Source organism: Arvicola amphibius, chromosome 1, assembly GCF_903992535.2.
Source record: "Arvicola amphibius chromosome 1, mArvAmp1.2, whole genome shotgun sequence".
Classification (NCBI taxonomy): Eukaryota; Metazoa; Chordata; class Mammalia; order Rodentia; family Cricetidae; genus Arvicola; species Arvicola amphibius.
This window is the reverse complement of record NC_052047.1, coordinates 20184351-20211612: the sequence shown is the minus strand read 5'-3', so window position 1 is coordinate 20211612 and position 27262 is coordinate 20184351. Positions and strand designations below refer to the sequence as shown.

Genomic DNA, 27262 nt, shown 5'->3' with positions numbered 1-27262 from the left:
TTTTAAATATCTGTATATAATTTAAATGTACATTTCCTGCCTGAGCTGATGATGATCCTCCAAGACATAAAGACCACTTATCAAAACCCCCAATTCCGTACATAAGAAACCCTTATTTGAATAACTTGTCAGGACTGTCTAAGAGGCTCCAAAACCAGTTTATTTCTATTGTCCTTGCTTGCCCCATGGAGGTTGAAGATAAGTCCCTATTGCTAAGGATACCATGCACTTTACAAACAGATACAAGGGACTCCTGATTTGGAACTGACCGAAAAGCCCCTATTCAGCGGAATAGCGTTTGTGACCAGAGGGCACCACAGAGGCTTCCAAAAGAGGAGGAAATCAGTAGTCTTAATTATCTATGTTGTCTATGAGTCACATCAAAAGCCAGCGTGGTAGAATGGCGCTATGGATGCAGTAGTGACCCACATATTCTGACCATAATCAACAGCTATCCAATTGGACTTGTAACCTGCTCAACAAGAGGGAAACCATGCCTGGTAATGGAAACCTAGCTAACTACTCAGTTCACTGGTCACTAAAAGAGCATCTACAACAACTAACTTAAATCAAAATAGCCCCAAATAATAACCTGTAAATATTTGCTTATACCCACAGATAAGTGGAGTCTTTACTCTTCATCAAGGATACTTCTGTTTGTACAGATAGAAACCATTACAGAAAACCACAAGCAATCCAAACACAGACATATGGAGCCTAGTCCCAACAATTACATTTACAAATCTGTCTCATATCCAAGTCTTTGGGAGCATTGTGTGTGTGTGTGTGGGGGGGGGGACGACAAGAAGGGAAAACTGTTGGAGACAGAGGATCTTGGAGTTTGTTATGATATTTCTCCTATTAATATCAGAAAATGCTCCCATAAAGTCTCACAAACATGGCTGCCCAAATGTGAGCTGAAGAAGGATGACACCAAGAACAAGCCAAAGAGGCCACAGACAACCCATGAGGTTTCAACCCTACACAAAGAATTATAGGCAACTGAAGAAGGCTGGGAACAGGAGAGGTGATCTTCCCCAGAAAAGAGCACACCGACTGCTTGTTCAGTGACAAAAAAGTCAGTGCTGAAAATATATTGTAATTATATGATAATTTCATAAATAAAAAAGAGTTTCTACACTTCATTAATATGACTTCAATCATGAAGCTTTTCCTTAGTTAAATGCTTTTACTGTCTCTGAAGTGTAGTTAATGTTAAAAAATTACTAATTATACTAATATTATTTAACCATTACTACAAGACAAATAATTCCACAGCTAAAAGAAATAAAATAATGTAAACAAGAAAATATCAACAATACTGAATACAGTTGCTTATAACATTATATGTTTTACTATAGCAACTAAAATGCTAGTTTATTTTGCATTACAATATTTTATATAGAGTTCTCCTCCCAAACTAATTATGGTTCACTTCTCTCTGATCAAAGTCTACCCAAAGCAGTGAACCTTTTATTCATACGACATTACTTTCATTCAGATTTTACTTGGTGATATGAAATTTACAAAGTCTCCAGACCATTGTATACCCTGAACAGTAAAGATCGCAGTAAGGGGACTGTGGATTAAACAGTGTTTAGAAACAAAGGTTTTTGTTTCTTTGTTCTGTTGTTTGTTTGTTTTTGAGACACAGTTTCTCTCCTTTAGAGGCTGGCACTAGCTCTGTAGACCAGGCTGGCCTTGAACCCCCTGAGATCTGCCTGTGTCTGCCTCCCAAGTACTGGGATATAAGGCCTTTGCCACCGCTGCCTGACAGAAACAATGTCTTTCTAGATCTAAAGAAAATGTGAGTTACTCTAGTTCTCATATTTACAATGAGCTTTATTAACTTCCATAGAAAGTAAAGGACAAATTATGAATATCCCCCTGAATGATCTTTAGGAACAGGAAACCTGTCATGAAAGCAGCACACTAAATTAAAAATCCATTGAATATGTGACAAAAAATAAAGCATTTTTCATAGGTATCTCTGAATTGAAAGTAATTGGAAATGACAACAAATTCCTTAGTCTCCTTTTTTGGCATAAAATCAGGAGAAAAATTTATAGAAATAACCACCCTCCTCCCATTCATCAAGAAAACACAAAAAGTCTGGACACCATCACTGAAGAAATCCTTGGACCTTCATCAGACTAAAGAAGACACCAGGTATCTGTATGTCTTTTTTTTCTGTTTTTTTTTTTCTTTTTTTTTTCTTTTTTCTCCTCCCCTCCTCCTCCCCCTTCCCTCCCCTCCCTTCCACCCATACCCCCACTCCCTCCCTCTCCAAGCCAAAGAGCCATCAGGGTTCCCTTCACTATGTTAAGTCCAAGGTCCTCCCAGCTTCCCCTAAGTCCAGGAAGGTGAGCAACCAAACTGACAAGGCTCACAGTGAGCCCGTCCATGTCTAGGCAGAGAGAATCAGGTAAGATGTATGAAAGACAGTTCCTTTTATATGTCCATACATGAAGACAGACTTTTTGTTGATCTATTTTTTTTTATAGAACAAAAAAACAAAAAAATAACTAGAAAGGGTAGAAGGAAAGTACTTTTTTAGAACTACTTCGAAATCAGTATCTTAGTCCAAGGAGTGACATATGAATCAAGTAAAATGACTCAAATACCATTCCCTACTTAGGTTCCCATGCATCAACTTGAGTTCTTTGAAACTTTAGCTGGTATTTTTCAAACAAAATTACTTTATCTAAAAGTAATTTGTCTTTAAACATCAGCCTTAAGAACTTTTAGTTGCCAAGCAGTGGTGGCACAGGCCTTTTAGCCCAGCACTTAGGAGGCAGAGGCTGGTGGATTTACTTGAGTTTGAAACCAGCCTGGCCTACAAGAGTTAGTTTCAGGACAGTCTTTAAAACTACAGTGAAACCCTGTCTCAAAAAAAAAAAAAAAGAACTTTCAGTTGATTATATTGTTCTTATTAATACATATGGACATTTCCATTTTATTTACATTAGCTTGCAATACAGTTAATCTTCATTAGACTTCATAATATCTTCAATGTATTGTACTTCATTAAGTTAACTATCAAAAGAGACTGATTCATTGTCATATTAACTATGAATAACAACTATTTTAAATGTTAAATAAAATGTGTCATGAAAGTCAAGACTAAATGTGTATTTGAAACAATTTCATTGTGATTATTGCAAGCATTTTTAAATTTTGACAAAATCACTGAGGACTTAAATGTTAATGAAAATGTAAAAATAACATTTTAAAATAAGTTAGAAACTTCTGCACCCATATCTTACAGTATTTTATATTATAGAAACTATAAAATGGGCAGAAATTAAATTCCCTATTAATATCTCAGATCATGAGTTGCACTTTAAATTTCCTGAATTTATTTGGAATAAAATAAATAAAAATAACTCATTGGTATTCACTGAGATACAAAATGGTAATCTTATCAAAGAGAAATCAACACTATTCATTGCTATTTTAGATGTATTTAAATTTTTCCATATGGCAAACACTGTATGACTAATTTTCCAAGTGTTAAAATTATATTTTTAGTCTGAGTCAGGGGAGCAGACATTTTAGATACACCTTACATAACTTTGCATTTTAAAATCTTTACTTAAAACTTTAAAATTTAAAAATGCATGGAATATATGCATTCGATAAGCAGAAACAGGCATTGCCTACTCAGAACATATTTTGTTTTTCCTCTCTGAAAAGCAGGATTATAAATTATTGATTTAGTAACAGAAATTACTTGCAAGTGATAAGAATGGAAGAGAAGGTGTAAATAATTAACATAATCTCAAACTTCTAATATTACCATAAGAAAAGATATATGAATTAATCAAGGAGCAGTAAGATGGCATATTTTGCTGAAGTTCAGATTACCTGATAACTTGACCAGTTTGGTAAAGTATACAGAAATGTCTGTCTGTCTGTCTGTCTGTCTGTCTGTCTGTCTGTCTGTCTGCCTATCTATGGTTTCTGAGTGAGAAAGGAAAGCTAAGGTTAAAGGGCATTTCATGTATTTGGATTGATTTTGGCAGTTCCTGAATAGTGATAAGGACCTGATTTGTGAAAACAGGAAAAGCAGGTCCCTAGCTCTCATATGTGCCCTGAAGTCTGCAGTGGGGATAGAACGAAAAAAAATAACCATGGAATTATTTCAGGTTAATTAATCTATGGTTTTTAAATTATTGTTAAGAAGACTATTTGTCGTATAGAACAGACTAATCCTGAACACATGTTCCTCTTCCACCTTCTTAACCTCCCAACTTCTGAAATTACAGGCATGCATTATCATGAATGTCCAGTTCAACTTTTCAATTCTGGATAAACAACAGTAAATATGTATAACTATATTGCCCTTAACAATTACCTCTACCTTTTCTGTATTATAAATTTTATTTCCTATATAAGAAAAGAAATAAATTATTCCTGAGAAAACTTATTTACTCATTTGAATACCATAACAAAATTCTTAATGAATTGTTAATCAGAATAAATATTTTGGTTTTTAAATGCACACTTATGTTCATTAAATTCAATTAAAATATGTTGAAGCCATAAGCCAGTTCTATATGAAAGTGGTACAATCTAGAAAATAATATAAAATTCCTTCTCATGAGGAATTATGGCTATGAGAGAGAAAGAAAGAAGTTAATCATAAGAACATTTTTTTTAAAAGATGATAGAATTTAAAGAGAAATTATTTAGTGGTAAAGCCACTATTACCAAACTGTTCTTTGTAAATAAAATTAATTAAGAGTGAAAAAGTCTAAGTATGACAAAAAACAATGATTGATCACCATTATCTTGCTAGCTTATATCCTATAGTGGAAGATAGTATTCTTTCATCTTTCTATCCATTTTTGTATTTTGGATTGGCACTTTCAGAACATATCTATGAGTATATGAATTAATATGTATGACACCAATATAACAGTAAAATTAAATATGACAATAGTTGATCAAGGTTTTGTTATGGGAAAAGCAACAATTTGCAGTTGGATAAAGACCCAGCAGAATAAAGGCCTGATTGCCGTGATGCATAATGCATAGAGCCCATGGTACTAATTAACCTTGTACTCCAGGAAGATAGTGTAGAACAATGAGGCTAATTTGATTGTGCTCCTGCACTTTTCCCTATGGCTTGTGGCTATTCCTCTTCAGAATACATTCAATTCAATATTCTTATATAAGAGAGATATGTTTGTTAGTGTTTTTCACATAACCAATGAAAGAAAGAAATTACATTTTTAAAATAAAACATTTATTCAAATTGTAGAATATTTACTCTTATGTGATTACATATAATAATGCTCAATATTAACTAATATCAGCTAATTTAGTAAATATTCACAATTCATTTTTAATCCTTTCATTCATTTATCTATGATTTTCTTTCCTCTTAAACTACTAAAATGAGTTAAGTAGTCAAAATATACCTCAAATTTATGAGAATGTTTTCTCAAACTAACGTCATCATTAATTCTAAACATAACCCTTCTATATTTTATGACTAAACTTTTTGATTATTTAAGATAGATCATCAGACAGATAACTACTGTGTCAGAGAATATGGACATTCAATGCATAATGCCAAATTATTCGGAGCTGTTGCCAAATCAACAATAATGTTCATTCATTACAATCTTGCCAGCCACCTTTCCTGGGGCAGTGGTTGTTGTTATTGTTGTTTTCCGGTAGATGCTTAATAATGTATTTAATGAATATCTCATGGATATTTAAAAATGTTCGTTCTGTTTATCAGATGTGTTACTTGTTCTCGGTAGCTTTAGATAATGCATGAGAAGCAGAGTTTAGTGCCACTCACAAGTGAGAGGTGCCCAGTGAGCTGTTTTTCATCTGCTTTCATTTGAACTCTTTCCTGTAATCGTGGGCTTGTCTGTTTCTCTTTATACCTCTCAAAGTACTTGTTTGATATATTTGAGGCTCCTGTTAACATGCATAAAGATTTGTAGGTTTTAGTGGACTTTTCACTGTCTGAAAATTGCATTTCTCTCATATAATGCTTTTCATATTGGATTCTATTTTGTCTGCTATTAAATATTTCCAAGCCTGAAAAAAAAAAAAAAAAAGTGTTGCCTGTGGGGATGTATTAACTTCTTCCTTTGGTGCTTTAACTCCCAGATTCAAACCATCATTTAGATGTGTCATTAAGTAAGAAACATTTCAAATTCCTATTTTCTTTTTTCCCTTCTATTATTCTTTTTTGATTAGAAATAGATTTTTTTCATATAGTATATTCTGATCATGTTTTGTCCATGATCCTTTCCTTTTCCTCCCCATCCAACTCCATACATTATTGCTCACTATTTCTCTCTCTCTTTTTCTCTTCTCTCTCTACCTCTCTCTCCCTTTTCTCTCTCTCTTTAGAAAAAAGTCTCACTGTGTAGCAAACTACACTAAAGGGTAGATCCCATGCAGTGGACAGCCAGCTAAAATTGAACACAACAGTCATTCCAGGGATGTTAATTACTCACAATGTTTTGTCTAGGCATTTATTACCTTACTTATCTCTCTCTCTTAGAAATTCTTAGATTTTTTTGTGTATCATGTGTGTATTAAATATATATTTATACATAAATAAATTAAAGAAATATAAATGGAATCACCAAACAATGTGGAGATAAAGTCCCAGTTAGCCATTTCTTGCCACCAAATGAAACCTCCAGTGTCAGGAAAGAGTTACATCAAGTTCTTCTTTTTTAAGGACCTTGGCCAGAGTTTGATAATAAAGACACTTTTAGATTTTGGTGATATGACTTATTTATTTAGCTCTCTTCCCAAATATATGCTTGAGTAAGTATATTACATATACTTACATACTTTCACAATTCTTTTTTATTATGTATTTTTACGTAGCAGAATAAGCACAAGCAATCTGTAAGAACCAAAGCTGAATTACTGGTAGAAAAAGGGAGTCTACCACTTTTAATATTAATATTCATAAATATAATGTTTGTAACCTTAGTTTATAACAAAACTTTATTTTAAGAAGTCTTTCACACACATATGTAATTTTAATATTTCTAATATATTCTTTGACAACCTTACACATGCATATAATGTGATTTGATAATATTAACCCCTATTACATTCTTATTCCCATCCTGGCCACACTGAACTTTTTCTTTCCCCACATTTCTTATTTTCACGTCTTCAATTTTTAGTGTGCTCCAATCTTAGTGTGTTTCAAGAATGTGATATAGTTGTACTTTCAGTAAAAATTTTGCCTTCTAAAATTATTCACACCATCAAATTCTATGATAATTGTAGAATTATGAGTATTACTGACTATGAACACAATTGAGTTTAATCGGTTACCTTCCATTTTATTCTAGAATTATCATAGATTGGCTCTTGAATCTGAATTGAACCAAATTGCAGTTACTTTTCTTCAGAAGAGTGGTATGACCTTTGTCATTTTAGTCCTTTATTGTAGTTTTCCTGCAGCAAAGTGAAAATAAATATGCTTTATCTACTGCAGATAAAATAGATTCTAAGAATTTAGAAAGCTAGCATATTCATTTTACCTGAAGAGTTATATATTTTGAAGCCTAATGAAATTGTGTTTATAACCAATTACTGCTAGAGAGTACTTTGAAATCTTATTCCACTTACACCAGACTCAAATATCTATTTACTTTCAGCTATATATGCACATTTGTTGTAAAGATAAAGCAGTTTGCTGCATATCTGGGCTGAACAGACTCATTCATGAACAACTTTCTTTTGTAAGCTCATTTTCCTCGTTAGAACATAAGTACATTTGCTGTTCCTTCCATTGTAATTCCTTCATTTTCATCAACCAAGAGAAATAAGAATTATTTTTATTAAAGTGATTTGTTTTGGAGATTTGTTTGCTAATGGATTTTTTTTAATGATGCTTTTTAAAATGTTGTTTGTAACCAACATTCAGCAAGAAACGCTTGAAAATTCTTCCAGGTGCCTTGTCATGAATTTTGTTTCTGCTGCTGTGTGGTGTCAGAATTGGTTGTAGCAAATGCTTGATTACTGGGCTACAGGGTACAAAATTTGATTTCCATTTGAATTCTACCAGCTCTCCCCACACTCAATTAGTTATCATTACTTATATATCATAACCACAAAACAAAATAGAACCAGCAAAGGTGAGCACACTTTTTTTTTTAAAGAAAATGTCACTTTGATTTCTCAGAAAACATATTTAAATAGCTTACTTGGGAACAGAGAAAATACTAACTTGGCTGTGCAAGAAGAGCAAGAACAGAAGCTGGAAATAAAATGAAAAGTCACAACATTCTTAGACAATTTCTCTCTCGAGTGTATGCATTCTGGGCTTAGGGGGAAAAACTTCTTCGGTTTTATTGGGATGTTCTCGTAGAAAGCATGGCAAATTATAAAGTTCTTCCTTTTTGTGAATCCTAACTGTGAAGCTTCAGATGCCCAGACAAAGCCCTGGTGTTCTTCATCCGACATCCCCACTGCTCTACTTTCCTTAGCACTTTGATTCTCTACCATCACACACTGCAGTTGAAATGGTTTGTTTTGTGAGCGCATGCGCCTGCAGGAAGTGGGCATGCCATAGTAAACATGTAGAACTCAGAGGACAATTTGGGAGCCAGCATCAGTTCTCTCCTTCCATCGTGTGTGTTCAGGATAGAACTCGGGTTGCTAGCCTCGGACGCAGGTTCCTTTTCCAACTGACCGATCTGGCAAACCCAACTGTCACTACATTAGTAGTTATTCTTCCCATCACTGTGTGGTTCATTTTTACTTTCTTACTGTGACATCTGAAAGTAGAGACGGAAACTACTATATATAAAAAGAAAACATGTCTTTTCTTCTTCCTTTTGGCAACTTCTCTCTCCCTCTCTCTCATATTTACTTCATTACAGCTCAGTCAGGACAACAGATTAAGTTCACGACATAATCAGAGAGTTTCAGATGAATCTTAATGTAGAACCCACAACTGGGAAGAAAATTACTGGCTGACATAAACACACCTGGGGTCGAACGTCAGCTACCAGTTTCTAGTTCTGGTTTGTGTGATCCTGCTAAAATTAACTTTCTCAGCTCCAGTTGCCCCAGAAAATGGCTCACAGGGTGTTGTCATGCTTAAAGGAGAATATGAATAAAACATTTGAGAGCACAGGCACACAGCAGTTCTGTACGTACGCACCATCTCCTCTGCTTGCCTCACCAGCTCAGTTGAAATAGCCTGACAGGTCTGATGTGCAGGACCTTAGGTCTTACTCGCGGAGATCTGAATAATTTCTCCTGTACTATTGCCTTTTAAATGTCTAAGCCAAACTATTCCCATTAGTGCACTTTTGTGTTTTTTAGAACAAAGTCCTTGTCCTTGATTCAGGGTAATTCCTCCACACTCTAGGTAAAAATAACTCCTGCCATCCTGAGCCCAAGTGTGGGAACTCAGGCCAGCTCCCCCTAAATGACATCACAATGACCTTGTGCAAACTTTCACCTTCATCAAGCTTTTCTCAAAGCTCGGATTTCTCACCCAGTCTTGTGTTTCCTGAATGTTTAATTTCTTTCTTCCTTTCATGAATGAGCTCACCAATCCTGTAGCACATTTAATCACTTGCAGCATGCCTGGTTGCTCAACTTTATTTCTGTCAAATTTAGATCAACTGTGTGATTATTGCATTAATACAAAGGATACTAAGAAAATATGCTAGTGTTTCCAGGTATTGGCATGCAAAGCTGTCTGATGAACAGAATGAAGGACACTTCATGCCAAAGTCCCATACTCTATCTTTCAGAGGGCAGGAGAATCGAGCTCTTAATTGAGGCAGTTCTTTTGTGGAATGTAGACGGAAAGCGACTGATTCACAAACCTCTGCTATTCTAGTCAAGAAAGCAATAGAACTTTAACAACCTGTTTCTTCTGACTTCATTTTTGTTATTTTGAGCCCCCTTCCCTTCTTTTTATAAACTTCAACCTCTATGAGAATTGTTCAGTTGAATTTATCCAGGGGAATTATTTAAATCCGTTGTGAGTTTTGACCTGGTAGCCATCCTCATTTTAGTTTAAATAAAAGGGTTTTACTTCCATTTGCCTCAACTGGTCATCGATGTTGATACATGTATTGCAGATTCAGTTCATGCTAAATAAGCATTAGGTGAGCACAGTCTTCAAAAATCTACTTATTTAGCTGAGGTTTTGAAATCTACTGTGAGAAGCAATAGGAAAAAGTATTATGGTAGATAAGTTGCTAAAGCTATGTACCAAAAACAATAAAAACTTCAGGTTCTGGCAAAAAGGTACAAAAGAAATCAAACTGGGGCAAAGAGGGATTATCTTTGGAAGTTATTTTGGCAATACTATTAACAGATGTTTTCTGTTTGTTTATTGTATTTTATTTTGATTTTGATTTAAACCCACCCTGCACAGAAGGAATAGGGACGTTCTCCCAGGCTTAAATATATTGTTCTATCATAGTGTGTAATGTATGGTCCTGAAGAATACTGATGTAACTGCAATATTGTCTACAATTACTGTTTCAGTTCTCCCCCCCCCACCACACACACACACACACTCCTTTTTCCACCACTAACAGTATCAAAGAAATCTATTCCTGTCACCAAACAAGGAGTTTTCATTGTTATGACATTTCATTTACCTGAGATGCAACATGCTCGAAAGGAGACTGCCTCGAACTAAGTATGGAAGACAATCAAATGCAGTTAAGCAAACCCATGTTGACATATTAAATCATGCTTGAACCACGAGAGCAGAAACAGACTACACACAAAACCTTCTAAAGAGATTTTTTAAAATAAATAAGTAATGCAGGCCTGTCTGCTCCTAAATAAAGAGGCTTTTAGCATGGAAGAATAGGGAAATATATGAATGTAGAGGGAAAACCACCACAAGATCAAGTAATTATTTCACTCTCAGATTATAAACCATGTAAGAGGCCAGACTAGAAAAGCAATGCGATATTAACCCTGGAAAATGGATAAATTCACCACACTTGTTTTACAGTGCATGGAAAACAACATTTTGATTCTTTACCCTAGAAATGTCTTAATAGAATACTTTCAAAGAGCTTCACATTTAGTAGATGAAAAGCCCTTATGCATATGGAATAGCGCATTATTATTCTCCTTTACAATCACACAGCGGGATCTTGGGAGCATTCATTCTCCAAGTCAGATTCCTACTAATAATTGCATCAAAGAAATGGAGTGATCCATCAGTCAAATGATCATTTGCTCTAATTGTTGCTTCCCCAAACTGGGGCTCTTCTTTCTTTTCTCTCTTTGCATCCAAACTACACCTTAATTAGGCTAAATGAAGGGGCCATCTTCATGCTCTGAAAGGATTTAAGTACCTCAACATAATATTTTCGTTTTTATACTGAAGACTCTTAGGCACAAACACTACATGTAAACATGAAATAATAAAAAGCTGCAAGATAAAATGTGTCAGACCTAGGAGTAGAAAGAAAGAAAGGAGAAAAAAAAGAAAAAGATAACAACAGGAAGAAAAATGGAGGGAAGGGTAATGAATACTGGTTAACTGACAATGGGTAATTGGAAATTCTCCTTTCATTGTGATCGTTAATGACACACTTCCTATTGTGAGGATACCAGTGTGGGTGACCTAGTGTTTCCTATTATGAAATAAATGGCACACCATTCTGGAAATATCCACACGTAAATAAAATTTTAAAGTAAAACATCATATAAATCAAGTACATGCGAGATTTTATACATTTTACTTATCTATCATATTATATAATATCATATCGCATCTATCTATCTATCTATCTATCTATCTATCTATCTATCTATCTACCTACCTATCATCTATCTGTCTGTCTGTCTATCATCTATCTATCTATCTATCATCTATCTGCCTGTCTATCTATCTATCTATCTATCTATCTATCTATCTATCTATCTATCATCTATCTGCCTGTCTATCTATCTATCTATCTATCTATCTATCTATCTATCTATCTATCTATCTATCTATTTCTGTCTTATTTTAAGTCTCAAAAGTGGTATCTCCTCCCTCCTCACCTCCCAGACACCTCTCCCCTATCCACTCCTCTGTCTCACTTCAGGAAAGGGCCAAGCATCCATGAGCTATCAAACAAACATGCCATACAAGTTGCAGTAAAACTAGGCACCACCCCTTGTTTGAAGGCTGGATGACACAACACCGTTAGGAGGAAAGGGGTCCCAAAAGCAGTGGAAAGAGTCAGAGATAGAACACGCTTCCACTTCCTACAAGAAGACAAAGCTGTACAACTATATTCAGAGGGCCTAGGTCAGACACATGTAGGCTCCCTGAACCAATGTTCAATCTCTGTGAGCCCCTTTGATCATTGCTTGGTTGAGTCTTTTTTTTTTTTTTTTTTTTTTTTTTTTTTTTTTTTTTGGTGTCCTTGATCCCACTGGTTCTTACAATCCTTCCTCCCCCTCTACTGTAGGAGTTTTTGAGCTCTACTTAATATTTGGCTGGGGGTCTTTGCCTCTGTTTCCATCAGTTGCTTGATGAAGCGTCTCTGATGACAACTATTCTAGGCTTCCTTCTAAGAGTATAGCAAAATATAATTACAGACCATCTCATTGATTCTTTTAAAAAATATTCTTTCTGGTCCTGTTTGATTCTATTGTGGGTCTCTGGGTTCTCCAGTCTCTGCTTCCTGGCCATTCAAGCAGCATCAGGTTTGGCCTCTTTCTGTGGTATGGGTCTCAAGCTGGGCTAGTCATTGGTGTTCCCTTCCCACAATTTGTGTGCCACATTCACCCTAGCACATCTTTTGCGTAGGACAAATTGTAGGTTGCTGGGTTGGTTTCCCAGTCCCTACACTGGAAGTCTTGCCTGTTTACAGGTGATGGTTAGTTCACACTCCATATTCCCCATTATTAGTAGTCTTAGCTACTGTCACCCTTGTAGATTTCTGAGAGTTTCCACAGCACTAGGTCTCTACTCAATCCTAAAATGACCCCTAATTTCAGTTGTCTCTTCCAGTACTTTCTCCCTCCTCCAAGGTGGAGGGAAGAGAGAGAGAGAGAGAGAGAGAGAGAGAGAGAGAGAGAGAGAGAGAGAGAAGTTCTGGGCAGGACATTTTAGGACATTTTAGGACATTTTACTAATTTATGTCCTGTTTGTGTTTATCCATCTGTGCTTGCATGTGTTTAAGTATAAAATGTGTGCTCAATAGAACTTAGAGGCCAGAAAAGGGTATCAGATCCCTTAGAACCAGAAATGCAGGTGGTTATAAACACTGTGTAAGTGTTGGAAGTCAAACATCTGTCATCTACAATTGCACTTACATTCAATGTGTATATATTTGACCCCAAATGTTTATTGACTTCTCTATCTTTTAAATAGTATAACAGATATTAAAATAGCCCATATAGCCAGGAAACCTAGGAATTAGTCTTTTATTTCTCAAAGTTTAATACTCAAAACACTGGTACAACAGTATAGATGTATAAAATAACACAAATTAGTGCATTAAATTATTTCCTGACATTACAAGATTATCTGCTGAGTTACTCTTTCATTTCCTCAATGTCTGTGTTAAACATCATTTTTTTTCTAAAAAGAAACATTATTTTGTCCTAAGTTTGCACAGCCCATCCTCAGGCACTCATATATCCAGCAAAAAAAAAATTGCCTATGTCTGGTATTAAAGATGAAGCTGTATGCATGTCTGTCCGTCTTCCTAGGGTACAGCCTCGTACAGACTATACATACTGCTTGACACAACGTTAGTTCAAGGAGGAGAAATATTATTTAATGTGGTAAGTTTTCCTACAGTACTGGAACTCTAGAAAAATGTATTTTTTTATTTAGGAACTTAATTGATATTTGAATAGCTTGGTTTAACCTAATACAGCAAAATGTAAGATTATTTTTTATACATGAAGCCACTCAAAAATACAGTCCATTTTAAAGAAATTATGAATTCCTAAACTATAGCTACCTTAGACTTATAATAAATTCATATACTCCAGTAAATACACGTTTTTAAATAAAGTATAATAAATAGCAAGTGTCTAGGAAAAAATACAATGTGTTCAATACTATGTTAAGACCCCTTTATCTGTCACCTGCTATGAAGCAGGAAAAAAAAGAAGGAAATGAGAAGGATTCAGATACTTGTATTGGAGAGATAGCCAGACTAAACAAAGGGGCAATTTGAACCCATTTTGGGTCAGAATCAATGTGCTTAGAACCCTAGACTGCATTGTCTTCCACAAACAGTATTTCTCAACATTTTGAAGGTAATTTAGGCAGCTGGTACCTTGCTTGTTCCATGTAACCTAACATGTCTCTATCTCAGAAGAATTATTAGTTTTCACTTTTCCAATGGTACATAGTTCATAAATGCATCTAAAAACGTGTTTAGTATTGTTGGAATATATGCTCACTGGGGGAAATAGAGGACTTAGTGCTTCTCCACTGAGAGTGAGAATATCACAGAGTACTTGGCCATCTCTGGAGGCAGCTTTTCGCTTTCAAAATGAAGTGTAGAATTCCTACGGCTGCTACTGGGTGATATCAAAGAACCTGGTACAATCCTCTCCCCGTCGCTGACCCACATTGCTACTCACACCATCTTGTAAGTATTTGGCTCAAAATATTAATGACAGCATTGAAAACATGATTTAGAATAAAAGAAAACATGAAAAAAGACAACATTCTGTAAAACTTTAATAAAACCACTGCAAAACCTCAGTAGAGTGCAGCTTAAACTGAAAGACACAAAAAGCCATCCATTTTTATTATCCTTATATGTAATACTTGAAAATACATGTGAGGGCTTAGCTAATGTGCACATCATGGTGTTTATACATGCATACAAACATAGACACACATACATAGCTGACACACAGGTGCATACATGCAAAGACATGCATATATACACACATAAATACACATGCGTACATACACGCATATACTCATACTCACACATGGCACACGTGCACACATGCAAAGAAACCACTTTTATTTTATACTTGCATAATAACTAACACTTGCTGAAATTTTAAAATTAAAATCAGTTTCTTATTGTTGAATACAATAGCATACCAAATAGAACCAAGAGTTCAACCCTTTTTGATGTTTTTTGGTAATATGCCTAATTAAAAATAACTAGGCTCCCCAATGCATAATTACAGGAACACCTAGTACACTATACTTCCAACCAGACTATTCACTCATAAATATGAGCCAGAAATATGAATGATCAGTATACCGCTCCCTGTTGTATCTGTACTGTTTCTGAATCAAAGGTCTTTCCTGGGTTGGGTATTTTCACTACACTTTTCCTTGCTGTGCAATCATCTCCCAGTTGGACAATTAATAAGTGGTTTTCCTCCCTAGCCCTTGATGTGCAACCTGCTTTACCCTGTATTTTCACATGCACTATATACCTTCTTCACTCTGGCTGGTTTGGGCAGTGACCCACAATCTAAATCCCTTTTCCCCATTTGATATAAGTGAAACCATAATTATCTAGGGCTAATTTCAAATTACTACTTCATTCCACTTTCAACTGATGAAGATTAGTGGTCTTGCTTTGCATTTGAGTAAGTCAGCAACACAATCACAAGAGAACTCAGCAGGCAACATTTGATTCATGTGAACTCAATTACTTCTGTCAAACACATCCATTTTAATAAAAAGCGGAAACTTTCAAAATGGGCTTTTGCTAACCATTTTGTGCTAAAAAAAATCATACGACTCCTGGAGAAAAATAATATGAAATACACAGGAAATAATAATAAATAACAGGTAAGGAAACACACATGGCTAACTGAAATTGGGTTAGAGTTTTTCTCTGAAAACAAAGAACATTTCAAAGAAACAATTTTGCATACATACAGTAGTTAATTATAGAAATCTGAGTCATGTATTTCAGCATCGCAAAACAAATACATAGAACATTTTATATTAGTAAAATAAAAACTAGAATATTGTATTATTTGGCCCAAAACAGATTATTACAGATAAAGCTGTCTGATACTTTACAGGAAGTTCAATGGGAACTTTCAGTGGTGTGAAAATAAAGAACCATGTATTACTTAACTGACCTTGTCCACTAAACCTATGCTCTGTTGTCCTTAGCGGTGAGACAATATCGTTACTTACTTGTTTAGCATTCTCAACCCTGAAATTCAATTTCTAAAAATCTTTAGGTCAATCCAATCATGCCTACAGGGGTAAAAGATCACACAAGCATGATTGACTAGGTTTCCCAGGTCATCACCTGGAGAATTTCACAAATATTCATGTATGATAATGTATTACAATACATATATTCAAACTCCAGCTTCTTGACATAATTACAACCTTCATTAAACCTTAACCTAATTTGGGGAGCAGAGAGACTGAGTAATTAAATGTCAGTATGTAATAATTCTACTTTATTTCAATAGGCCAGTGTTGTGTCTTGACAAAATTGACTGAGATGGTGCCCACAGTGGTGAGTACATGAAATGCCAATCATTTCAAAGCATGGAAATGACTTATTTCTTACTATTGAGAATTTAGTCTCAGAATCTTTTGGGCAAGACTTATTTTAAAAGATTATTTTTGGAAGATTTATTAAATTTGATTTTGAACAGAACAAGAACATTTTCTGTATGTGAACAGAAATGTAAAATAAATCAGCAATACAACATTTTTCACACCTTCATACATTCTCTTCTCTCTTTGTTGACTCTACTCCCTTTCCTCTTGGTTTCCAATTTCTTTCCCAATTTGACTATATGCCACTTGTGTCATAAGAAATGAACAGTGTAATGGTAATAGAAAGAGGAATTACATCATGACAAATTTCCATGAAAAGGCAGTGTATAAGTAAATAAGAGTGAGCTTTGACCCAGTATTGATAAGTCATAACATCTCTCCAGAAAAGGTACTGGAGGCCGGGCGGTGGTGGCGCACGCCTTTAATCCCAGCACTAGGGAGGCAGAGGCAGGCGGATCTCTGAGTTCGAGGCCAGCCTGGTCTACAAGAGCTAGCTCCAGGACAGGCTCTAGAAACTACAGGGAAACCCTGTCTCGAAAAAAAAAAACAAAAAAAAACAAAAAAAAGAAGAAAAAGAAAAGGTACTGGAGTGTAGATCAGAAGGATGGGAATGAATTTTCCAGGAAGGTTGGAGATAGATGACTATTCAAGAGGGCAAGCGAAGAATTATAAAAAAACAAGTAATGCTATGAAAAAATGTTTTTGATAAATTGAACATAGATGTGTGCTTAGCAAGTAGAGCATTACAGTTAGCAAAGAGACAACATTACATTTCTTACAGCTGGAGTTGCAAACAATTGTATGCGGCCATAGGGGAGTTGGGGATTGAACTCAGGTCCTGTGCAAGAGCATCTGTGTTCAATCACTCAGCCATAATAATATGGAATATTTTAAAGATTTTTTTTTCATTTACAGCATGACCTTTCCAGTTCATCCCTCCTGTCACCCATTGTGGTCTCTACTCAATTATGAAGAGTATGAGGTGAGAAAGAAAAGAAGATTAGTGTTAAGTTCTCACAATAACACATATTTGATCAGACACACTACTCCCTTGAGACATGATACTTTCAATGATAAGTGTCAATAGAATGCTTTCATCTCATCAATTCAAATTTTATCCTAAGGGTTCAGAGTCTTCCTATACCATCTTTCAATCTGAAAGGAAACAAATTTTGTAGTGGTCTAATTTAGCCTTTACTTACTCCCTAAAATAACTAAGTAATCAGTTAAGTAGATTGCTGCTTTAAAAGGATAACAAACAGTATTAAGGCATTATTAGTAAACTGCCTATTTACAATATTTAAAAATGAACTATAGACAATATTAATTTACTAGCTGTTTCTAACATACAATGATATATGATTTAACCATAAACTTTTGCAACTGTTCAAGAACAAGACAAGGTATTAGACCTTTCACATAATTCCAATCAAATGAACTATGATTCACTTTCATAACACACTTAGAAACATAATAGTCATTTGACAGCACTTTTAAGTGCGTGTCAGTATTTGTCTATGTATGTGAGTGTGCCTATCAAGAAGAGATTAAATTGGAAATAACTAGAATTATCTATAAACAATATTGTGAGGCTCCTAAAAATAAATTTAAAAAATTGAAAAGAGGAATTTTATTACAGGAAATAGCTTTTGAGAAAATCAATAAACCACCCGCATTAGGATGATCATGTAAATGATGCAGTTTGTCCCTCTAGATCTTTGATCAATTGAAATCAAACTTAAAAAAGACAGGTAGTTAAGCACATACATAGGGACTTCGGAAATAAGAATACATATCTAGCTACCAGAAAAGATTGAGGGTCTGCTCAGTATGATGTTTCGCCTCAGACAATACACACAAACCTCTTGTTATCTACTTAAAATTAAGAAATCATGTTGAAAACAATATGAAGCCCATAAGAGCACACATTTCCGAAGGGGAAAAATGTGTTTCCTTGTACACTGTTCTCCACTTCATCATAAAGCACCACCCTCCTTCAAAAAGCCATTGGTAAATACCCAAGGCTAAAAGGACAACTTACCATACTGTGGGCAAAGCGAGAGCATTTCAAATGAATGAGGAAGCATGCATGATCAAGTTCCAATTTAAAAGAAAAATTAAAACAGAAAAAAAAATCTCCAAGTGCAAATTGCTTTGAAATGACCTTTCCGTATTGACTCTGTCTCCAAACAGTTATTTTCATGGGGCACTGCTTATTATGCACTTAAAATTGATCTATAAATTTTGAAAAGCAAGCATATAATTGCAACCATATGTAAACAATGTAGTAAGCTATGTCCTTGGAGATGACAAATGTTTTTCTGAGAAGTTCATGTGGCTGAACCCATTTTCAAAGAATTTTTAAATGGAAGTTTAAAGCTTGCCAGGACAAGTCTCCTCTAAGATTTTTATATTTTAATTCTGTACAGCAAAACAAGGATAGAAATAACTTCACGACAACAAGCCACAGTGATTGACAGACAACCATCCTACAATGGATGCTAGCAGGCCATCCGTTGTACCAATCGCAATAAAACTTCTGAGCAGGAGGTGAATATGAGACATCGTACCAAAATTTACACTCTGAGCATTAAATATGTATACCCAATAAAGTAGTGCATTAAATCTTTCATCATTGCTTGAAAGTCTTTGAAATTCAGAGAAGAAAGAAATAAAACTTGAAGAGAAATAATTTCCAAAAATTAACAAAGTAAAAGTTAACTTCTAATCAGTGCAGGAAATAGACACACATGATCCAAGAGAAACACAATGCGAACACAAATCACAGGAAAGGCTTACCTTGGCAGGTGCCATTTTTCTCTTCATATCCGGCCTTGCACATGCATTTCCCAATGGGAACCAGCCACTCTCCTTCAGCACTGCAGTGCATTTTGGGAGGATCATCTGTCACAGAATGATTAACACAGGAACCGGACACCTCTAACAACTGTGAAGAATCAGCTCCAGTGATGGTGTCAGGGAAGATAGCCAAGTGTCTTACCACAGAAGGACACTTCTTATAGTACACACGCACAGAAACCAGAGCAATGCAAGCACCGACATCTTGGAAAGCGAGATAAAATCCCTTTTTACTCAGAGGTCCTACATCTCTGACCTCTGTATTGAGTTTCATGACACGGTCTCCAAGATCTAGTTCTGTAAAGCTCTCATCAGCAGCAATGGTATCAATCTTGATGTACTGATTCTCTTTAACCTTCCTTCCATTCTCATCATCGGATTCAAAATAATACATGTTAAATGTCTCCTTACAAGTGCCCAGTCCTCCAGGAAGGCTGTTGCAATCCCTTAGAGTAAATTTGAGTTCGATAAAGATTCTGGAAGCACCTTCATTGGATATCCAACTTGTCAACAGCCAATTATTCTGATTTTGTTCCATAACTCTGCATACTTGGTATGTGTGGATAGGGGCATAGTTTTCATCAACTTCTCCAATCTCTTCCCACTGTACAAGAGAAAATAGAGAGGTGTGAGAAAAACTGAAACTCAAAAAGAAAAAGGAAAATAACACACACAAACTCAAACACAAAAGAATAAAACATAATTTGCCAAAAGAAATATATTTGCTTTCATACATAACATTGAAATAAGTCATATAAAAAGTTTGGGGAGAACAGATTCACAAAAACATTTTGTTTTTCTGAATTTTATATTAAGAATTCAATCTGAGGTCTGATATTGCTAAGCATACATTCTCCCACTAAGCTACAATCTATACCCTCATTTATTGTATACATCATTGGATTAACCCAGAGATGGAAAAATTATGAATTAAAAAAATAAAATTTTAGAATAAACATTTTAGAAAAAGATTCATATTTGTTGAACAGAAAGAATGAATGTGGATTACATGAAACAAAGGTAACTCTCTAAAAGTTGTATGTGCTAAAAATTTGATCCCTGGCTACATAGCTATTTAGAAGATATTGGTACTGTGAACAATTAGAGGTATAACTAGGGACAACAATATTATTTTGATAAAGGAACATAGCAAAAAACTTGACTACTATTGACATATTGATATACCTGTAGATGAGGACACCACTCAACCCTCATTAGAGAAGCTTCTTGCAGTAGATGGCAATTAACGCGGAGACCTACAGCTGCACAATGTGTAGAGATTGAGAGATAGTAGAGCGCTCTGTGCTATTTAGGCTTTTTGTCTGTTAGTTTGTTTTTGTTTATTTTTGTCAAACCCTTTCCCTCAAGGGTATGTAGAGTAGGAGAAAAAAAAGATTATAAGATCCAGAGGTGGTGGATGACTCCTAAGAAACACTGTCTTCCATTCACAATAGGACTGATGCACTCGTGAACTTACAGAGACTGTGACTGCACACAAGACCTGCACAGGTTCAAACCATACAAAATCCCAGTGCTGAGAAGAAGTGGGCACAAATAAGCAAGGAAATAAAAAATACTCATCTTCTTTCATGATACTCTATCAAACAAAGCATAATCCTATACTGATACAAGGTCCAGAAGAATGAGCAGAGTGATATAAAATACAAGGAGCCTCCGACATCAGAAACCAAAGCAGTCACGGCCCTTTTGAGCAAAGAACAAATACTAAGTGCAAGCCACACAGCAGTTGACAGGGCAGCTGCGTACTCCTGCTTCAGGTGCCAATTTAAAAGCACGTGTTTGAATGTCTTACTGCTCTGAATTGTTTCAATTAATGGGGAATAAAATATAATAAAATAATAAATAAAATATATAATAAAATCTATTCTGGTACGATTTTATTTATTTATACTTACCAGTATAAAACTGTAGGTTCACAATGTATGTTTCAATGAACAAAGAGACAACATTAAACATTTTGACAAAAAAGATTCCAAGCAGGGACTATCGAGATTTACCATGCCTGTCCTCAGATAAACAAATATGTTAAAGAATTAGAAAAATATTTTATTTATTTTAGATTATCTGAAATAATCTAAAATCTGGCAGTTTTGTTCCTCTTTAGCATAAGAAATGATCTTTCTGATCTCAGAAAAAGAATAAAAAACAAAAACAGGTATAATAAAGAAACAAAACTAATAGAAAAAAATAAAATAATGATGAAAATATCATTCATCAAGAACTCAGGAAAGGGGTAGGTAAATTTTAAGTTACTTTTACAAAAGTCGTATCAAGGCGATTGGAGTAATTTAATGAAAGTTATGAAAAATTTTATGTTCAGTGTTTCTGGGTGAACTCTGATTCTGTGGCCACTGGATGTTAGTAAGGTAGACAAAAGTCTGTCTTTTCAGGTCAGGGCAATTCCCCAAGGTCTATACTCTAAGTCCATGTTCTTCTCTGTAGTTGTTCCCTGCTGATTTCCCATGTGTTTGCCTTAAAATTTAAGTTCCTGTTAAACAGATAGCTTAGGTTGGCATGACAGCTCTCCCATGTGCTTAGGGCTTTTTAACTTTCCCCAGGCTTGGAAACCTCCTACGAAGTTGTATTCTTCATTCACACCCGCTGAGGCCTCTCATGTCACGCACACTCACCAGGAAACTGATTCACTATTTTATATGTGTGGCACAGATTCTTTCCCTTTCTCCCTAACTATACGAACGATTTGCTTTGGTCTACTCTGGCTGCCTTCTTAAGCGTCTTGCCTGGAGCACCAGCTATCTCCTGCTTCAGCATGACTCTCATGGCCAATTCAGCAGCGCATGCGCTGCACTGCGCTGCGTCTTTAACACAGGAAAATACTCAGGGCACAGAGTTTAGGCTCTAATCTTCCTTTAGATTGTGCTCCTGAATCCACACTAAGAAGCATTGTGGGAATGGAATCGATTCTGAGCTTTACGCTATCAGAGGTTACAGATCATCCAGTTCCGTTTTCATTATTTTATTTCTATTTATCTTTCTTCTACATCAAGGAATTAATCAATTCCTTGAGGTCAAGGAACAGTGGTAAGAAACTCCACAGTCAACCTCTGGATAAAGATGCTTGATTGTCGTTGTTCAGTGGGAAATTGTGCCTTGCAGTTCAATTTTAGTGCCAAAAATTCTGCTATCTCAATGTATAAATTGCGAACCAGTACCTGCCACTTAAGCTCTGAGCTAAGAACTGAAGTTATCTACTGTGATCAGTTAAAAATACTAATACCCAGTTTATTTTTTTAAAAAAAAAAGAAAAACAAAAGAAAAGAAGGAAAAACAGGAAGGGTCTAAAGATAGGATGTTCTAACCATTTCAGAAATAAAATATCTGAAGAGCAGAAACAAGAATGAACCTTTTAAAGCACACATAAGCACACATCTGACCAACTTGTCTGTCCAGTTCTAAGTCTACCTTCCAGGAATATCTGTCCTTCATCTGAGGATTCCCTTGGAGGATTCCTCCGTTCACTACACCACTTACTATGTAATTTTAGAAGGATGAACAACTAAAGGTACAATTAGGATTCATGGTAGAAAAGTGTATGTCTTAGTTAGGATTACTATTTCTGTGATGTAACATCACAAGCAAAAGAATTCGGGTTGCAAAGAGTTATTTGGCGTACACGTCTACATAACAGACTATCATCGAAGGAAGTCAGGGCAGAAACTCAAACAGGGCAGGAAACTGGAGGTAGGATCTGATGCAGAGGCCATGAAGGGCTTGTTTGTTCTTCTTTCTCATAGAGCCTAATACCATAAACCACTGGGGGAGGAGTGATACCACCGACAATGGGTGCATTCTCCTCTATAAGTCACTAGTTAAGAAAATGTCTCAGAGAATTGCCTACACCTGATGCATGGAGGCATTTTCTCAACTGAGTTTCTTTCCTCTCTGATGGCTCTAGCTTGTGTCATGTTGATATAAAATTACCCAGCACAGTGAGATATCAGACTAATATGCTTTTTTAATATATTTGTTGCTTTCTAAATCTCTTACAATTGATAGCAAGCCATTTCTCACGGGAAATATGCTATAAAAGTAAAATGCTATCAAGTGAGTAGAATCTTAATTTCAAATCAGTAAGCATTTGCAGTGGTTTACCCAAATGTTCAAGCTACGAAGAGTCAAAAATGAGGAATCTTTGTCTTGGGTCATCATTTCTTGAAAAATATTGCAATTTAAAAAATAGTTCTGGAATTTATAGAGATCTCAATGCTTACATACTAGAGGAAGAAAATAGATGCAGATCCATTTTTTGATCCATCTTCTACAATTAATTTTATGTAGAGAACAACCTCAGAGACTACAACCACACTGTTTTGTGGAAAGCAAGCACAGGCCATAAGTAAATTACGCTAATAACTGCCAAATTATCTAAGTTCATAGCTCTGATTTCAACCAATGCCTTTGGTTTTATGAAATCAATTTTATTTCATTTTTCTAGTTGTATTCATTTTTTTCACTTTACTAAGAATATATCCTCCAAATGAGCACATTTTGTTTATAAGTCTCTCTGAGCAAAAATTTTTCTTTTATTTTTTTTAAAACAATCTTTTTTTAATTTTACATACCAATTCCAGTTCCCTCTCCCTCACTCCTCCTGCTCTCTCCACCTTCCCATCCTCTCCTCAGAGAGGGTGAGACCTCCCATGAGGTGTCAAGGAAATATGTCTACATGCATTCATTTTATATGTGCAACATGTGCACCTCTGGCCTCACTAGAAGTCAGAAGAGACTATCAGAGCCTCTGAAACTGAAGCCCAAAAGACTGTGAATCACTATGTGGGTGCTGACAATCAAACCCAGGTTTTCGGCAAAACAAAAAAATTCTAACTGTTGAGCCATCACTATAACTCTAAGGATTAAAATTTTAATGAATAAAATATAAAGCCATCTGAGGTAATTTTCACCAACAAAGGAGGAAACTTTTCAGTGTTTAAAGAATCAGATTATTTTTATTTCATAGAAAATAGTTTTTATTTCATAAAAATGTTTCTTATTTAGTCTTCTGACTTTTGGCAACTCAACAGGCAAAAGAAACATCTTTAGTTATGTAAAACCTCCAAAGGAAAAAGATTTAATAATAAAACACTTAACACAAGTCTTATTTCCTAAAATCAATCTCTCCAATAGTTACAGATCTTTGGTAAAGCAATTGTGTTAAGATGTTCAACGTCTAGCATGAAAAACACAAATCCAAATCTTTTCTTTTCTTCAGCAATATGTTAGTGGTAAAAAGCCTTTCATCAAGTAAACTTTGAGTTTCTTGAAACATCTTTAGATTAATGAGTATAATGTAATACTATTGCTAGAAATGACTCAATTAATTTTCTGAGTATAAAATTAAACTGAAGTTTATTATTCCATTGCCTATGGACTAATACAGATATTTATGATCTTCAATTTAATTCATGGCATGAAGGAAATCATTGACAAATAAATTCAGTCTTTGAAGCTTATATGAGAATTTACATATGGAAATTTATATGTAATTGGCTATCTATATAAAACTGTATGTGTGAATGACAAGAAGCGATTCTTCCTTACCCTCTCTCTCCTTTAATGTTTCAGTTAGCAAATATTCTTAAGTTGTTTATTATTCATTATTTATTCTGAAAAGATATGACTTATAAATCCGAAAGCTCCTCAGGAAAGGCTTGTGATAGAAATAGATGTAAGTAGAAACATTTTTATAACTCAGGTCGAAAGATAACATTCAATAGGAGCATGCTTTATGAGTGAGTCCCTGAGGCCTTGAAATGCATTCTAAATGACACACAAAAAAATAATGCTGCAAGAAAGTAATGATTTGATCAAGAAATTATTTCTTAATTAAGTTATGATGAATATACCATAAAATATAAAATTAAGAGCTAAACATCAAATATAAAATTATTCAACTTTAATAAAAGATATTATATCATTTTATGTTCTATAAAATAGCAAAATATTTTATGAATATTTTATTATTGAAAATCTCACATTTATCCTTGAAGAAACTCTTATTAATAAAATAATTTATATCATATGAACTAGTTAATAATCATTTTAGAATACAGCATGGTCTAAGTGAATATGAATATCTGAAATTAACAAATTAATAAACTGAATAATCTTAAATAATCTTATCAACATCCTCTTAAAAGCTACCAATTTCCTATGGTGCATATTATGAAAGTTTTTAGTGACTTTGTGCTATGAGTTATGACTTCATAAGTAGTAGCTTAAGTCGAAATGGTTACAAAACAGTGATTCAGTTCACTGTGATATTGCGGCAATATCGCAGACATTTTCACACTGAGGCTTCACAGCGCAGCTTTTCTATTAGTATATGCCAAGAGATAGTCAAACACTTGTTATCAGGCAGAACAAATTATCTCTTGTTGTTCTATCTTAAAAGTTTATATAACACTATGCTTATGTCTTTCTTAAAATGTCTGTAACCTCATTTATATATGTGTTTAAAATAGAAATGCAATTATATTACTGGTGTAATAGCAAACTTCTGCAGCCACTGTGTAAATCTGCATGGAAGTGCTCCAAATACTAAGCCAGTGCTACTTTATAAATTAGCTGGTCCACGACTAGAAATAGAATCAAAATAATCTAATGCATCATAATATGAAGAACATTTCTTACCCATGTTTATTGTGGCACTATTTAACCCAGGAAAGTTATGGAACAGACTAGATATTCCTCACCAAATGAATTAATGAAGGAAATGCCATGCAGATATGGAATTTAATTTTATTCAAGAATAAAGAATAGCATGGTGACATTTGCAGGAAAATGGATGGAACTAAAGACAATTATGCTAAATGAAATAAATCAGATTCAGAAAGACAAATATGGCGTGTTTACTCGAACCTTCATGATCGAGATATAGACGTGTGTGTGTGTGAGAGAGAGAGATGACGGGGAGAAGCTAGGAAAACTAGAAGCTAGATACTAGAAAAAGGGGCAAAAGTCCAAGAGGGATGGAGAGGAACATAATAAACATGAGATGAAAGCAGAAGGATAGACTACTTACCCCTTGCTCCCCCTCCACTTGTTGCTGTCATGTCCCACATCATAAATAGTATATCCATAATCCATAAATGACGTGGGACATGGGGAAGATAAATATGGGATGACGTGGGAAGACAAACAAGCATAAGGTAGAAGGCATGGAAATGCCGAAGTAAAGCTAGTACTTTGAATGGCAGCAATGATGAAATACAAATTTATTGCTGAGATTTTATAGTCAAAAAAGAGAGGGAATACTGGTGTGTGGGGGGAATACTGTGGCCAGGATGTATAGTAGATAAATATATTGATTTTTCAAAAAGTGAAAAAAAAGAGTCTTCATTTCTCAAGATGTGTTAGGAGCACATGTACCAATACTACCATAACTACTGGGAAGTGTTGCTCTGTGACAGAGCATGCAAGAACAGAGGGACTGTTAGTAATATTCACATGTGTTGATTCTCGGTAACATGTGCAATTCAAAAGACACAATTGTATTCATTAATCTAAATGCTATCATGTCACAGACAATTGTAAAGTCTTTAGAGAAACTTTTTTTTCAAAGCAATATGAAAGCATCAGTAAACAGAAAAAAATATACTTATGATTCAATTTAATAAAAAAGTACATTAACTTTGGTGTGCTTACTGTTTCACATGAAATAAATAAAATTATCTTCTTGCTATCTTGCCAATAACAAGAAGAATGAAAGGTTTCAGTAAACTATTTACAACTATGGATATTGCATTCAGTTTATGAAATATATCTGAAAATACGATGTTGTGCCTGCCCATTGCTCTTCTCTCTGTCCTCGATTTTCACTAGATAACATTAGACTTCGTAGTCTAGGTCGTGACA

At 34.9% G+C, this 27262-nt stretch overlaps 1 protein-coding gene across 5 annotated transcripts in view; it reads right to left on the bottom strand.

Annotated features, from left to right (window-relative positions):
• The window catches only part of Epha5 (EPH receptor A5), a 314453-nt gene that overhangs the window by 230427 nt on the left and 56764 nt on the right, over positions 1-27262 (bottom strand). For all 5 annotated transcript variants that reach the window (XM_038327546.1, XM_038327563.1, XM_038327554.1 and 2 more), the window contains exon 3: positions 19307-19970. In XM_038327546.1, the coding sequence (XP_038183474.1) occupies positions 19307-19970 (664 nt within the window). The remainder of the gene's footprint in view (positions 1-19306; positions 19971-27262) is intronic.